This window comes from Mustela putorius, unplaced genomic scaffold, assembly GCF_011764305.1.
Source record: "Mustela putorius furo isolate JIRA1106 unplaced genomic scaffold, ASM1176430v1.1 tig00000870_pilon_pilon_pilon, whole genome shotgun sequence".
In the NCBI taxonomy this organism is placed as follows: domain Eukaryota; kingdom Metazoa; phylum Chordata; class Mammalia; order Carnivora; family Mustelidae; genus Mustela; species Mustela putorius.
In genome coordinates this window covers 2,763,891-2,780,450 of record NW_025421503.1, presented here as the reverse complement: position 1 = coordinate 2,780,450, position 16,560 = coordinate 2,763,891, and the positions used below count along the sequence as shown (strand labels likewise).

At 34.5% G+C, this 16,560-nt stretch overlaps 1 protein-coding gene across 6 annotated transcripts in view; it reads left to right on the top strand.

Moving 5' to 3' along the window:
• POF1B (POF1B actin binding protein) overlaps positions 1-16,560 on the top strand; it is a 112,166-nt gene that overhangs the window by 28,767 nt on the left and 66,839 nt on the right. For all 6 annotated transcript variants that reach the window (XM_045085586.1, XM_045085587.1, XM_013049664.2 and 3 more), the window contains one exon: positions 4,250-4,432. In XM_045085586.1, coding sequence (XP_044941521.1) covers positions 4,250-4,432 — 183 coding nt within the window. The remainder of the gene's footprint in view (positions 1-4,249; positions 4,433-16,560) is intronic.

Genomic DNA, 16,560 nt, shown 5'->3' with positions numbered 1-16,560 from the left:
TTCTATGCCTATCTCCCAATTTCTTGTGGTCTCAGGTGTTCCTTGGTTTGTAGATGCATAACTTTAATCCTTTATCTTCACATGGCATCCTTCTTGTCTTCATGTCAACTTCTCTCTGCGCAAGTCTGTCTCTGTGTCCAAATTTTCCCTTTTCATGACAATACCAGTCATATTTCATTAGGACCCATTCTAATTACCTCATTTTAATGTCTTACTTCTATAAAAGCCTTGTTTCAAGGGGAAAACAAAGGAACAGCTCCAGTTTCTAAACAAGGTCACTTTCTGAGGTACTAAGGATTAGGACTTTAACATTTGCATTTTGTTGGGGGGACAAAATTTAACCTATAACAGGCAGTTAAATAATATCAAATGAATTTTTATCACAAAGTCATTTTTTCTCATATGCAATTGAAATATTAAAGTATGTTAAATTCTTTTACATTTTCTTGGAATAAGAACATATCTTATTTTTATGAGTATTTACAAGCAGTTGTTATCAGATTCATAGGAACTAATACATTATTACTTATCTGATGCTTATTAAAAATAAAATAGTGTAAACTCTCAGAATAATAAAAATCCAGACATTTAAGACTCTGGTCTACTTAGAAAGTTGGATATATTAGAAGGCTTGGTAAGGTATGTATTGAACACATATCTTTCAGAAGAATAACAATATTTCTGGACATTATGATTCCAAATAGAAAAATTTTATCAAATATGTCAGTTCTTTAAGGGGCACTTTCCTCAAGCTATCAAATTATAACATCTGGGGCGCCTAGGTGGCTCAGTGGGTTAAGCCGCTGCTTTCGGCTCAGGTCATGATCTCAGGGTCCTGGGATCGAGTCCCACATCGGGCTCTCTGCTCAGCAGGGAGCCTGCTTCCTTCTCTCACTCTCTATCTGCCTGCTTCTCTGCCTACTTGTGATCTCTGTCTGTCAAATAAATAAAATCTTAAAAAGAAATTATAACATCTGTCCTTTATCCAACTAGACTGACAAAACAATAAATCTGACATATTTTAAAAAGTAAGAAATTTTTGAGACACATCATTTCATGCTCTTTTTAATTTCTTGTCTCAAAAAGGATAAATAATTTTTAAAATCTTGGCTCCTAGAGGAAAATGCTGAATATCCTGTACATTCTTATTGCTATACATATGGAACAGTTAAAGAAGAATTCCTTTGAAAGAACAATACAGTTACTTACCATTAATTTCAATATTTACCTTTTTACGTACACTTTTTTTTATTAGTGCCTTAAATGATTTGGGAGTTTGGGGACTGCCATGAGAGACTACCCAGAATAAAAGGAACCACGCATATGGAACAAACTACAATTGCCTTGACCTAGTTGAGTTTCCTCGGTGATAGAGATGCAGTAGGACATGAAGTAATTAATGTTATATGAGACTAGTTCAAGTAGGACTAGCTCTTAGGAGATAAGACCTGCCCAAAACAGAGGTCTTTGTCATGAAAAGGTGGTAAATTGGTGCCAGTTGCAAGATAATTATGTAGTTCTTATGAACTGTACTCTGTATATTTTTTTCTCTATCAAAGAAGACAAAATATATGATTATTCAGAAATGTTTGATTTTTATACATTAGAAATCTACCTTGTGGTACACATCAAAAATATGAGTAATATATGAATACCATGCTTTAGAACAATAATTTTAGTAATCAGGTATGATAATTGAAACTGAAAATCTGCTAAGTCTTCAGTGATACTAATGAGTGGTTCAGAGGCCAGATAGGCTCAGCAAAACCACAAGACACCCCAGATGGAGAGACTGTCAGCATTCTATTTAAGAGTCAACTAGATATATTAATAAAGAAAGATGATTGAGAAATTAGTTTTGTTTTGTTTATTGTCCTACATTGATATGTCCTTCCTAGTGTCTCCTAACTTGCTTTTTAAAGACAGTAATTTTTTTTCAGGAGGAATTCTATTGCAGTAGTGTACAAGTTCCCCACTGGGTGAAGGTTTTCTTAACCTATCATTCTGACTTTATTCTAATCCAGTGTATGAGGGTATTTTGTAACATAAAAGAACATTCACCCATACAATTTGTACCAAAATAGCTGATAGTACACAGACTGACTTCTAAACTGTACAGATCTTAGTGTTAGCATATAACGTGCATCATATTTGAAAAGATCCTGGAGAAAATGATTCTATGAACAGATTCTATGACCTTTATTATCAATTACTACTAAGATGGTTTCTATTTGTAAAATATGTTTCTTTATATCTTTTTCTTTCAAAATAATTTGGTACACATAAGATAATTTGCATACATGTTAAAAATCTCAAAGCATAAAAAGTATAAAAAGGTCTAAAAAGTATATAAAAAAAGAATAAAAATATATACAGTAGTAAAACAAAAAACAAAAAAACCCAAACCTTCTCTATCCTAACCCTCTTGTCTTTCAGTGCCTCTTCCCATGGGCAGTCACCCTTAAAAGATTTTTGCTCTATGCATTTAAAAGAAGTTGTATATATTTGTAAATATACACATATATATATATATATTTTAAAATGTTATATAAAAGGGAGCATAGGATATTGTCTCTTATGTACCTTGCTTTTTTCATTTAATATAGTTTGAAATTGCGCCATATTAAAAGAAATATAAGATTTGAAGTGCTTTACTTTATTAATGCATGTCAGCTTTCCACTGTCAAAAGGAAATAGAGGATTCAATTTATACTTCCAAAGCTAAATATATGTGCATAGATGTGTTCTTTTTTAAAAAAATATTATTTATTTATTTATTTATTTATTTGACAGTGAGAGAGGGAACACAAGCAGGGGGAGTGGAACAGAGAGAAATGGTTTTTTCGCTGAGCAGGGAGCCTGATGCGGGGCTCAATCTCAAGACCCTGGGACCATGACCTGGGCCAAAGGCAGACGCATAATGACTGGGCCACCCAGGCACCCCTGAATGTAACATTCTGATTCAAAATAGAGAATTCTTTTTTGAACACTATCTTTCAGATGCCTGTTATCAAAGTAGAATAATAACAAAATAATTTAGGAAAATGAAATATACCTGAAATCCTCAAACCTGAAAAAACCTTTATTATTCTTTAAAGGATATATAGTCTTTAAAGGATATTTTAAAATATCCTTTATTATTCTTTGACCTATACTTTATCAGAAAAAAGAAAACCAAGACAAATGAACAAGCAGATAGTAAATATTTAGTTTAAAAACAAGTTCCAGACTATTTTGAGGGCTGTAAAAAGTCAGCTTTATGTTCTGAAAGAAATTTGAGCCAGAAATTATCAATTCCAATCCCAGTTTTTCCAAGAATTAGTCATGTCATTATAAGTAAAACATCTTACCTCTCTGGACCTTAGGGGTTTTGGTTTTTTTTTTTTTTGGTTGTTGTTTGTTTGTTTTTGCCACCTGCTAAATTAGTGGGGTGGATGATGATTCATGATAATAAAATAATAATATAATAATAAATGTTTATTACCCACCTACTTTTTAATAGGCACTTTATAAACATTAGCTCATTTACTCCTCACAGCAACCCAATGAGACACATGTTATCTCCATATTTGCAAATGAGAAAACTAAGGCTCATAAAGATTGCATAGTTTCCCAAAATCATAGAGTAAGTGGTAGAATTAGTTAGGATCCCCGTTTTCTAGATCTGAAGCTTCAGTCACTGTTTTCTAATCTTTCCTCTTAATTTGTGCTTGATTTTCATAAGCATAAGAATTTTGTCTGCCCCCACTGTGATTCTAATAAGCTTCCTGATATTGAAAATAACTGCATTATATTATTATCTAATTTTATATCAATCTATATCTTCAGTATGATAGTATTGTTATGAAATTAGATGCTGAAGTGCCTGTTGAATCACCAAAGATTAATTAATATTCATTGTAGTCTTAGTGTTAAGTGTAACTGGAATATTAATTTAATGAGAACATGAAATTCTCTGGCCAATTTAGAATTTAGGTAAGTATTTGGATGGTCACAGCCACCTGATCAAAAAAAAAATACATATATATATATATATACAAATACATATATATATATATAAATTCAATAAAATTTCTCCCAATGAAATACTTTGAAAAAAATAATATACCATATACTAAAACTACAAATCCTAGGGATTGAGTTACCTTGTGAAAGAACACATTAAATTTTTAAAAATGTTTTCAGTGGGTTTTTCTCAATTAGTAATTTGTATTCTCAGTGGCTATTTTGACGTGTATGTGTGTTTTAGGAATACTATCCACAGATCCAATGCCATCATCACATTGTCCAAGAACCTCAGATCATCCACTCTCCACATTGTCATCAATCCCATTCTAGCCAACAAATCCAAACCATCACAGGAAGTGATTCAATTTCTACAAACACTGGAAATGAACTGTGCCATGGTGGATCAAGCCATATACATGATCAGGTAAGATCAATCAACTGATTCCTTATAAAACTGAAGTAACTCTTAAATCCTTCTCACTTCACTGTATAGGCACCCACATTGAATTTTCAACAAAATATTGAGGTATTTGTGTTTCATTAGCACCATTTCTAAAACAAAACTTTCTACTTCCTCTCAGAAGACAAAATAATTCATGTCTATTAGTTCATTAAATCTGAGGAAAATTATAAATTGATTAATGAATACTTAATTTCTAGCTGGTCCTCAGTTCTAAAATGGGTTCAATGGCTGTGCAACATTAAATATTTTCATGGGGAATGGTATTTAAATGAACAGTAAATTGGAAATAATATTATCTAAGGCTTATAATGGTCACTTTTCACAAACTGGCAATTGCTTCCTATATGCATTCTATGAAAATATGGTATATTAATTTGAGTCAGAAAATATATATATTTTATTGTATATTACATCAACAAAATAAAAACTAAAGCTTGGTTGCTAAGGAGAAATCTCTTAGGATACAATCATCAATGACTAATTTATATTCCAAAGACTTTGGAATCTTGGAAACATCTGTTATACAAGTGTTAAAAGAAAAAAAAAATTTCTTGTATCTTGGTAAAACTAACAACAATAACTGAAACGGTGGGGAATCATTCATCATTTGTATTTTTTCAGGTCTTCTTTCCCAGTAAGGAATAGCTTGCTCAAATTGACCTCTTTCATAGGAAGCTCTTAATAAAAGATAGAAGGAAAAGAATAAGAAAAAATAAAGTAAAAGCTTGCACACATAAGAGTTTTGTTTTATATTAAATATACACAAGATTATTTCTAAGAACTAAAACTTTGAAATATGTACTTTGGCGGGGCGCCTGGCTCAGTGGGTTAAAGCCTCTGCCTTCGGCTCAGGTCATGATCTCAGGGTCCTGGGATCGAGCCCTGCATTGGGCTCTCTGCTCAGCAGGGTACCTGCTTCCCCCTCTCTCTCTCTCTCTGCCTGTTTGTGATCTCTGTCTGTCAAATAAATAAATAAAATCTTAAAAAAAAAAGAAATATGTACTTTGACTATATTGGTCAAAATAACCATAAAAGATTTAAAATCCATATTCTTCTACTCTAAAAAAAATCTAAAATTATATTTTCTTTGAGTTTCATGTATGGAAATATTTTGTTATCTAGGACTACGCTAAAACATGGTTCAGATGGTGTTGAACATCTTACATTGATAATGCTTAAAAACATTTTATTGAGTTAAGTTAGATCACTTAAAATTGTCATTTTTATAGGGCAAAGTTTGTCAAATAGCAACAATTTCATACAGTTTAGTCTAATTTTTTGCTATGCTTCAGTTTCCTCATCATAAAAATAGAGATTTATTACTCATAAGTTAATTGTAAAGGTTTGCACAGCTATCATGCAGTAGAGCCAGGATTCATACAGAGAAATGTGGGGAGCCCTTTATCAATAGTGTAAACATAAATAGAGCAATGGACTAAGAGCCTGCTAGTGGAGAAGTATGGGTAACATAACAGAAAGTGGACCAGATTTAGAGAAGGAAGAACTGGGTTCCAGTTCCAGACTCTGTACCTCTCAAACTGTGTGTTTTTAATAAATACTAAATCTCTCAGAAATATCTTCATCCATAAAATTTGGATAGTAATGTCTACCTCACAGTGTTGATGTAAAGTCTAAGTAAAAACATATGTTGAAAGTTGTTTATAAACTATAAAGTCTACAACTTAAGAAAATGGGTGGCTCAGTGGGTTAAAGCCTCTGCCTTTGGCTCAGGTCATGATCCCAGGGTTCTGGGATCAAGCCCTGCATCAGGCTCTCTGGCAGGGAGCCTGCTTACTCCTCTCTCTCTGCCTTCCTCTCTGCCTACTTGTGATCTCTGTCTGTCAAATAAATAAATAAAATCTTTTCCAAAAAAAAAAAAAAGAAGAAAGAAAGAAAGAAAATGACAGAGAGAAGACGTTCAGGGATTATTATTAGAAGCTATTTCAAGTGTAAAACTTAAGCTAGAATAATAACAATAAGAATGGAGGGGAGGGAGCAATCAGACAACAAAAAGAAATTAAAGGCATCCAAATCAACAAAGAAGCCAAACTCTCACTCTTTGCAGATGATATGATACTATATGTGGAAAAGCTAGAAGACTCTACTCCATAACTGCTAGAACTCATACAGGAATTCAGTAAAGAGTCAGGATATAAAATCAACACACAAAAATCAGTTGCATTTCTATACACCAACAGCAAGACAGAAGAAAGGGAAATTAAGGAGCCAATCCCATTTACAATTGCACCAAAAACCGTAAGTTATCTAGGAATAAACCTAATCAAAGAGGCAAAGAATCTCTACTCAGAAAACTATCAAGTACTCATAAAATAAATTGAGGAAGACACAAAGAAATGGATAAACGTTCCATGCTCATGTACTGGAAGAACAAATATTGTGAAAATGTCTGTGCTACCTAAATCAATCTACACATTTAATGCAATTCCTATCAAAATACCATAAATTTTTTTCAAAGAAATGGAACAAAGAATCCTAAAATTATATGGAACCAGAAAAGACCCTAAATAGCCAGAGGAATGTTGAAAAAGAAAACCAAAGTTGGTGGCATCACACCTCCAGACTTCAAAATCTATTACAAAGCTGTAATCATCAAGGAAGTATGGTACTGGCACAAGAACAGACACATAGATCAATGGAACAATATAGAGAGCCCAGAAATAGACCCTCAACTCTATGGTCAACTAATCTTCGACAAAGCAGGAAAAAATATCCAGTGGAAAAAAGACAGTCTCTTCAATGAATGATGGTGGGAAAACTGGACAGCTACATGCAATAGAATGAAGCTGGACCACTTTCTTATACCACACATATAATATCATAGTTAACTAAAAATAAGCATTCTTAGTTACAAATGTAGTGATCTGGAGGGGCATGTGCACCTGAATGTTTATATCAGCAATATCCACAATAGCTAAACTATGGAAAGAATCTGGATGTCCATCAACAGAAGAATGGATAGAGAAGATATATATATATATATATATATATATATATCAATACTATGCAGCCATCACAAATGAAATCTTGCCTTTTGCAATGACGTGGATAGAACTAGAAGATATTATGCTAAGCCAAATAAGTCAACCAGAGAAAGACAATTTTTTTTTCATTTTTAAATGTTTTAATAGGATTTTTAGTAATTTCCCTAATTTTACTCTTTACATATATTTGCAGGCTTTGGATTTAATTTCTCAATCATTCAAATTAAACTACTTATGCCATTGCTACTAGCTTTTGAACTTTAATTTAGTGTTTTGGGGGGAATGATATCATCAAGGTGGCAGAAGAGATGGTTTCTAACTTCAGTGGCCCTCGCAGAAAGACCCACTAGCAGTAGCTGTACATAGAAGGACACCTACGTGAAAATCTCATAACCTGGTGGTGAGGCTGAAGCACCTTCTTTGACCAGAAAACGGTTGGAAAAAAGAAAGGAGGGAGGAAGGAAGGAAGGAAGGAGGGAAGGAGGAAGGAAAGAAGGAGACATAGAGGAAGGAAGGAAGGAGGGAGGAAAGGAGAGAGGGAGAGAGGAAGGGAAAAAAGAAAAGAAAAACCACAAGGGAAGAGTAAGAAGAGTTTGCATTGCCCTTTCCCCTGCTGGCACAGAACATCATAGAGATGGTCCCCTGGACCTATAATTTCTCCAGTGGGATCAAGAGAGCCCAGGGTGAACATCCAGCTTCTCCAGTACTATAGGATCTATAGGATGTTTTCTTTTTTTTTTATTTTTTATAAACATATAATGTATTTTTATCCCCAGGGGTACAGGTCTGTGAATCGCCGGGTTTACACACACTTCACAGCACTCACCATAGCACATACCCTCCCCAATGTCCATAACCACCCCCCTCTCCCAGCCCCCCTCCCCCCAGCAACCCTCAGTTTGTTTTGTGAGATTAAGAGTCACTTATGGTTTGTCTCCCTCCCAATCCCATCTTGTTTCATTTATTCTTCTCCTACCCCCTTAACCCCCCCACATTGCATCTCCACTTCCTCATATCAGGGAGATCATATGATAGTTCTCTTTCTCCGATTGACTAATTTTGCTAAGCATGATACGCTCTAGTTCCATCCATGTTGTCGCAAATGGCAAGATTTCATTTCTTTTGATGGCTGCATAGTATTCCATTGTGTATATATACCACATCTTCTTGATCCATTCATCTGTTGATGGACATCTAGGTTCTTTACATAGTTTGGCAATTGTAGGCATTGCTGCTATAAACATTCGGGTGCATGTGCCCCTTCGGATCACTACGTTTGTATCTTTAGGGTAAATACCCAGTAGTGCAATTTCTGGGTCATAGGGTAGTTCTATTTTCAACATTTTGAGGAAACTCCATGTTGTTTTCCAGAGCAGTTGCACCAGCTTGCATTCCCACCAACAGTATAGGAGGGTTCCCCGAGAAAGACAATTATTATATAATCTCTCTGATATGAGAAATTTGAGAGGCAGTGTGGGGTAAGGGTAGGAAAAAAGGCTGTGAGAAGTGTGCAGGGTAGGGAAGGAAAAAAGAAACAAGATGGGATCAGGAGGGAGATAAGAGATTCTTAATCTCATAAAACATACTGAGGGCTGCTGGGGGGGTGGTGGGGAGGGATAAGGTGGCTGGGTTATGGACTTTGGGGAGGGTATGTGCTATGGTGAGTGCTGTGAAATGTGTAAGCCTGATGATTCACAGACATGCACCCCTGGGGCAAATAATACATTATATGTTAATAATTTTTTTTTGAAATAATAAATAAATAAATAAGAATGGAGTGAGGGACAATTATCAGAGATGGGAACAATATCGCAGGATTAAGGATCTTGTCCAGTGGCAGTGGTGATGCTATGATATCCTTTCACTAACTTAGTACAACTAATAGTATATTTGACCAGACTAGATATTGTCTATTTTCAAAATGGGAAGAGTTGAATTACTAACATATTAATTTATTTCGTTATTTATGCTTCAGTTTGAGATTCTGATGTAGCTTTGTTAAATATTGGAGGGTTTTGTATAGATTAATTTTTTCTCATTTTTCTGCTGAAAACAGGATAGTGCCCTGGGAAGTAGAGCTAGTAATTCCATTTATATAGATTGCATAGGATTTACTCCTGATCAGACTGAGGATGGGGTAATCTGTTTGTGCGGATCCCATAAATAAAGAAGGGAAGAAAATGAGTTCTTGCAACTAGACTCCTTGATATTTGTTTTTTTAAAGATTCTATTTATTTATTTGAGAGAGATATATATATTAAAAGAACAAGTGGGAGGAATGGCAGAGGGAGAAGCAGACTCCCTGTGGGGCAGGTAACCTAACACAGGACTTGATTCCATGATCCTGGAATCATGACCTGAACTCAAGGCAGACATTTAGCAGACTGAGCGACCCTGGCACCCCCTAGACTCCTTGGCATTTAAATGTCTCTTCCACATGGGTGGGAGAGTCTCTTTAAATAGTTATAGAGCAGATATAAGTCAGACTCTTAAATCTAGGGATTGGCCATTTTTAGTTGTTTTTAGAGTTAAATTGTAATTTGGAAGTAGCATAAGGTGAAAACAAATAAACCTAACCAAGACATAAAAGATCTGTATTTTGAAAAATTTAGAACTGTTATGAAATAAACTGAAAATGACATAAAGAAAAGGAAAAACATTCTATGTTCAATGATTGGAAGAACAAATATTGTTAAAGTGTCTACACTTTGCCCAAAACAATCTATACATTTAACGCATTCCGTATCAAAATACCAACAACATTTTTTTCAGACAGCTAGAGCAACCAATCCTAAACTTTGTATATAACTACAAAAGACTCTGAATAGCCAAAGCAATCTTGAAAAATAAAATCAACACTGGAAGCATCAAAGTTCATGACTTCAATCTCTATTACAAACTGTAGTCATCAAGACAGTATGAACTGGCACAAAAAAAGAGACATAGATCAATGGAACAGAATAGAGAATCCAGAAATGGATCCACAACTCTATGGCCAACTAATTTTTGACAAAGCAGGAAAGATATCCAGTGGAAGGAAGACAGTCTCTTCAAAAAATGGTGTTGAGAAAATTGGACAGCAACATGCAGAAGAATGAAACTGGACCACTTTCTTATACCATACACAAAAATAAATTCAAAATGGGTGAAAGGCCTAAATGTGAGACAGGAAACCATCAAAATCTAAGAGGAGAACATAGGCAGAAACCTCTTTGACATTGGGCAAAGCAACTTAGCAAACATCTCCTGAGGTAAGGAAAACAAAAGCAAAAATGAACTATTGGGATTTCATCAAGATGAAAATCTTCTGCATAATGAAGGGAACAATCAACAAACTAAAAGGCAAACTACAGAATGGAAGAAGATACTTGCAAGTGACATATCTGATAAAAGGTTAGTATCCAAAATCTATAAAGAACTTATCAAACTCAACACCCAAAAAACAAATAATCCTATTTTAAAAATGGGCATAAGACATTAACAGAAGTTTTTCCAAAGAAGACATCCAGTTGATTAAGAGACACATGAAAAGATGCTCAGCATCACTCATCATCAGGGAAATATAAATAAAAATCACAATGGGATACCCCCTCACACCTGTCAGAACAGCTAAAATTAACAACACAGGAAACAACAGATGTTGCCAAGGTTGTGGAGAAAGGGGAACCCTCTTACACTGTTGGTGAGAATGCAAACTTGTGCAGCCACTCTGGAAAACAGTATGGGGTTACTCAAAAAGTTAAAAATAGTGCTACCCTATGACCCAGCAATTGCACTGCTAGGTATTTACCCAAAAGACACAAAAATACTGATTTGAAGGGGCACATACCCCCTGATATTTATGGCAACATTATCAATAATAACCAAATTATGGAAAGAAACCAAGCATTCACTGATGGGTGGATAGGGGAGATGTGGTATAATCTCAAAAAGAATGAGATCTTGCCATTTGTGGTGACTTGGATAAAACTAGAGTGTATTATGCTAAGCAAGGTAAGTCAGTCACAGAAAGATAAATACGATATGATTTCACTCATGTGGAATTTAAGGAAAAAAACAGATGCACATAGGATAAGGGGAAAAAAGAGAGAGGGATGCAAACTATAAGAGACTCAACTATAGAGAACAAACTGAAGGTTGCTGGAGAGGAGGTGGGTTGGGGATGGGCTATTAGGGTAGACCACATGTGATGAGCACTGGTTGCTATATGTAAGTTCTATATATACTAAGTTATATACTAAGTCCTTCTCCTGAAATCAATACTACACTATATGTTAACTAACTAGAATTTAAATAAAAACTTAAATTTAATTACTTAATTAATTAAAATAAAGGAAAAAAACCCACAGTGAACATTGTAGTTTTTAAAATTGAAGTGTAATTGACATACATTATATTTCAGGTGTGTAACATAATGAATTGATATTTATATATGTTGTGAAATGATAACTACAGTAAGTCTCATTAACATCTGTCACTTTCTACAGTTTCCTTAACTTCTTTCTAATGATAAGAATTTTTAAGATCTATTCTCTCAGCAACCTGCTTACATGTAATATTGCATTATTAACTGTAGTCACCATGCTGTATATTAAATCCCTGTGACTTATTTATTTTCTAATTGCAAGTCTGTTCCTTTTGAAGCCTTCATCCATTTCACCTACCCCCACCCCTATGTCTCCATCATCTCTTCACTCTATTTATGATTTTTTTGGGGGGTGGAGTTGTTGTTATTTTAGATTGCACATATGAATGGGATCTTAGGGTATTTGCCTTTCTCTGACTTACTTCAACTAGCATTTTGCCCTCAAGGTCCATTTATGCTGTCACAAATGGCAAGATGTCATTCTATTTTTATGACTGAATGATGTGTCATTGTGTGTATGTACCACATCTTCCTTGTCCTTTCATCCACCAGTGGACACTTAGCTTATTTCTGTGTCTTGGCTATTGTAAGCAATGCTGCAATAAACATGGGGGTGAACATGTAAAAAAATACACAAGGTGAGGGGTACCAGGATGGCATAATCAGTTAAGCACCCAACTCTTGGATTTGGCTCAGGTCATAATCTCAGGGTTGTGGGATCAATCCTATGTTGGGCTCTAGGCTGAGTGTGGAGTCTGCTTGAGTTTCTCTGTCCCCCTCCCTCTACCCCTCCCTGCTGTACACATTCTCTCTCTCTCTCTCTCAAATAAGTAAATAACGGACATATTGACATAACTGAACCTCAATTTCCCCCTCTATTGTATTAAAGACAATAAAATATGTAAAGTATTCAACTTAGAGCCAAGTACATAGTAGATGCTCAAATAAATATTTGACACTATGCCTTCTTTGTTTTCCACCTCCAGGCTCCAAATCCTTAAAAACATCAATAGAAGACATTGGTTCCCATTGTAACGATATTTTTATTTTTTAATTTTTTCTTACATTTTTAAGATGATTTTTGTTTGTTTCAAGTATTTGCTTAAATTCTAGATAATTAATGTATAGTGTAATATTAGTTTCAGGAGTAGAATTTAGTGATTCATCACTTACATATAACACCCAGTGCTCATGTAATGATATTTTTAAATGAAACTAAATCACATTTAAAATTCTTTCCACTAAGAAAAGTCATTAAAATATTTCTAAAAACCAAGTATCCAAAAACCTGGCTTCAAAATATTTTTTATAAAACTAATTTATGTATGTTTTCCATAAAACATCATCATTTTGACTTCAAACTCAAAACATCAGCAGTTCAGCCTGTTTCCTCTCTCATGAAAAAGTGGTTAAAGTCTTTTTTCATATTTCTTGCTTTCTTCATCCCCATTGTTGAAAATGAGGGGTTATTTTGTGCAAACCTCTATCTGATGCTTACCCCTTTCAAAAATTTAATCCGTATCTATTTTGGGCCTTTCTTTTCCAAACTCTATTATCTGTCTGTGGCTATTTCCTGCATTGGTGCCTTTTTAAACTCTGTTTTGTGGCCAGCAAGAATTGCTATTTTCAAAAAGCAGTTTTTATGCTTTTAAGTCAAAGTAATGCATGTATGTAGCTTAAAAATTCAAATAGTACTAAAAGACATATTTTAGTAATTGTATTGCAACCCTTTTCTTGCATACCCATTCCTCAGAGACAACCATTTTCAATCCTTAGCGTTTTCTTTTGGTATTTACTTCCATACAGTTAAATAGTATGCAAATTCTTATGCTATTTCATGATGTATCAGTGTTGTATGACATCTGTTGATAATTCCAGGTATATAAAGTTTTAGTTCTATTAATCCCTCATCCATCTGTTTTTATCCCTTCCAACATCCCAATATAGTTAAATCCCCATTTCTTAGCTAAAGCAGTATTCAGTGTTTACACTATTATTGTTATGGAAATATTATTCACTGCTGAACCAATTTGTGTACTATTTTGTTTCTTTTATTAATACAACTGGGTGTTTTTTTTTTTTTTTTGGTGGTGTTAGTAATTCCCTAATTTTTTTTTTCATTTTTTAAAAATATCTATTGCTAATTCTTTTCTCAATAAAGTTTTACACACTCAGGTGGTTTGGGTTTTTTTGATCAACCATCTTCTTTCTCTAAAACCCTGCAAACCATATATAGAATATGTTTTGGCTTGAATTGTCACTATTATTGATCTAGTTACTCTCCCCGTATTTTGACAGTTTCATTGGTAGGTTTACAATCTTCTCTCCACTTCCTGCTGACTCCTGCCCTGGAATCATCTAAGAGAACTTCATCACTCATATCAGTGATATGCCTCACACTCTGTCCTCATGGTTCTTTATCAATTTCTTCATTTCCACTACATCTTCAGGCCTCACAGACTTTTGCTACTCCTTGAAACTCATCAGTTGAAACTATTTAATGTCTGTTCTCTTATCATCACCTTCTTACTTCATCTCTTACTCCCTCATTCCTACTGAACCTCACCCTCATTAAGGTCGCCAGCCCTCATTTCCAAGCCAGGCTGGACTCCACTGTTATCCAATCTAACAATGCTTTTTCTATGAACCCTTAAAATCTGTGTTGTCTTCTCTGATTACTGTCATCATTTTGCTGATTCCTTACTTTGGGTAGCTACCATCCACTTTCTCTGCCCCTAGATTTTGACTTAGAGAAAGTCCACAGACTAGGCCAATTTAGTCTAAAACAGATGGTCTCTATCCTACTGGACTCCCTCTTTTGCTAGACATTCTTTTTAATCACTCTAATAGACTTACTACCACAGTCGTCAATACCTAATTCTTATCTTTCCGACCCTCCTCATATTCTGGGTTCCTCTGCTCTTCTCTCTTTGCAGGTGATTTTACCTTCTACTGAGAATGGCCAGTGGAACTCAAATTTTATTGTGCACCATAATCAGCTGGAGGTCTTGTTTAAGTAGAGATTGCTGGGACTGGATAATTTGCATTTCCAAGTTCTCTGATTATCCTAATACTATTGGTCCAGAAATCACAATTTGAATTCACTATGAAAACTCCTTCAATGTCCCACTTCACTGATTTTTTTCTGCATTTTCAGCAAACTTCTAATTCTTTTTATTTTCAAGAATTAAGAATCATGTCTTTAAAGTGACTCCCTTAGTAACTCTACCATTCTATTGACTTAAGTTTTCATTCCCTTCAATCTGCAAAATTCCTGAAGGAGGAAAGCATGCTCACTATGGCCATTTTCTCAGTACCCACACATTCCTTAACACTTTGAAAAGCAGATTCTAGTTTCAACCTGCTCTTAAAAATGCTTCTATTGACCTGTAAGTTGCAAATTTTATTTCCTTTTCTTTGTTCTTATCTTATTCCAGCCCTATAGCATGTGACATCATTGATCCATTCTATTCTTGATATTTTTTTTCTTCCCATTATACTGTACTGCTGCTTCTAAGGCTTGTTCTCAGGCTTTTCTTGATTGTTTCATCAGGTGATCTTCCGCAAGGACCCATCCACGGTTTCCTTCTCCTTTCTCTACCCCCTCTCCCTTGACTATATGATATAAAATCTTGACTTCTGCAACATTCTTATGCACACCTGCACGTGATTATCTTTATATGAACAACTTCCAAAACTTTCTTCCTCAGCTCTAATTCATCATTTTAAGGGACTAGTTGACATTTCTACTTGGCTGTTCCACAGTCACCTCCAAAGGACTCCATAATTTTTTCATTCTATGTCCCCTATTTATATTAATATTTCCAGTGTCCTAATCACAAAGCTTAGAATTCAATGTTATTTTTACTTTCCTTCTCCTTTGCCACTCTAAACCTAATCAGTTGTCATAGTCTGAAGATTCGTCCTATGATTAACCTCCTTCATATGGCTGAAAGTTAAGTTTCCTTCTTATAGCTCCCTTAGTATTTGGTCTGTGACTCTCTTTCTAGCCCTTACTAATTACTCAATCTACTCCTTACATTAAAGTTATTTAGTTACATACCTTACCTCTTCTAAAAGAAGAAATTCCTCCAATGGGTTACCTTACATAAAGATGTGGTTCCATTTCTTGAATAAATTATATACTAAAAATGACAGGATATAGAAATGACAGAGAAATAGAAAGGACAAAAAGTACCAACAAAGATGTTACCAAGAAGTTATGTACTAAAAAATACACATTCATTTAAAATTAATTTCTTTGGTATATATCCCACTTCATTACAAAAAAAAATTTAACTATCTTAAGAGAACAAATAAGAGGTAATAGAATAGAAAAAGATGTCATGGACAATGTAAATATAATGACGAAAAACAACCAGAAGAAAAAGAGAGTACACAGACATGGAGGCCACAGACTTCCATGTCATTGGTATAAATGGGCTAAAAACATCACTCTGAGCTTCCTCAAAACCATAGAGGGGAAAAAACTGATTAGTGACAAAGTTTCCATTGTCCATGAGAAAAAGCTTCATGAATTCTTGATAGTCACTTGTATTAGAGGAAAACATTAAATATTTTATTTTCTAGTCAGAAAGAATAATGTAAGCTTTCATAAAATATAAATTCAATCACCTGTATTCATTATAAAATGACAACCTAAACCACCTACTTTTTTTTCACTTGATTGGGAGTGAAAAAATCATCTTATTTTATAACAT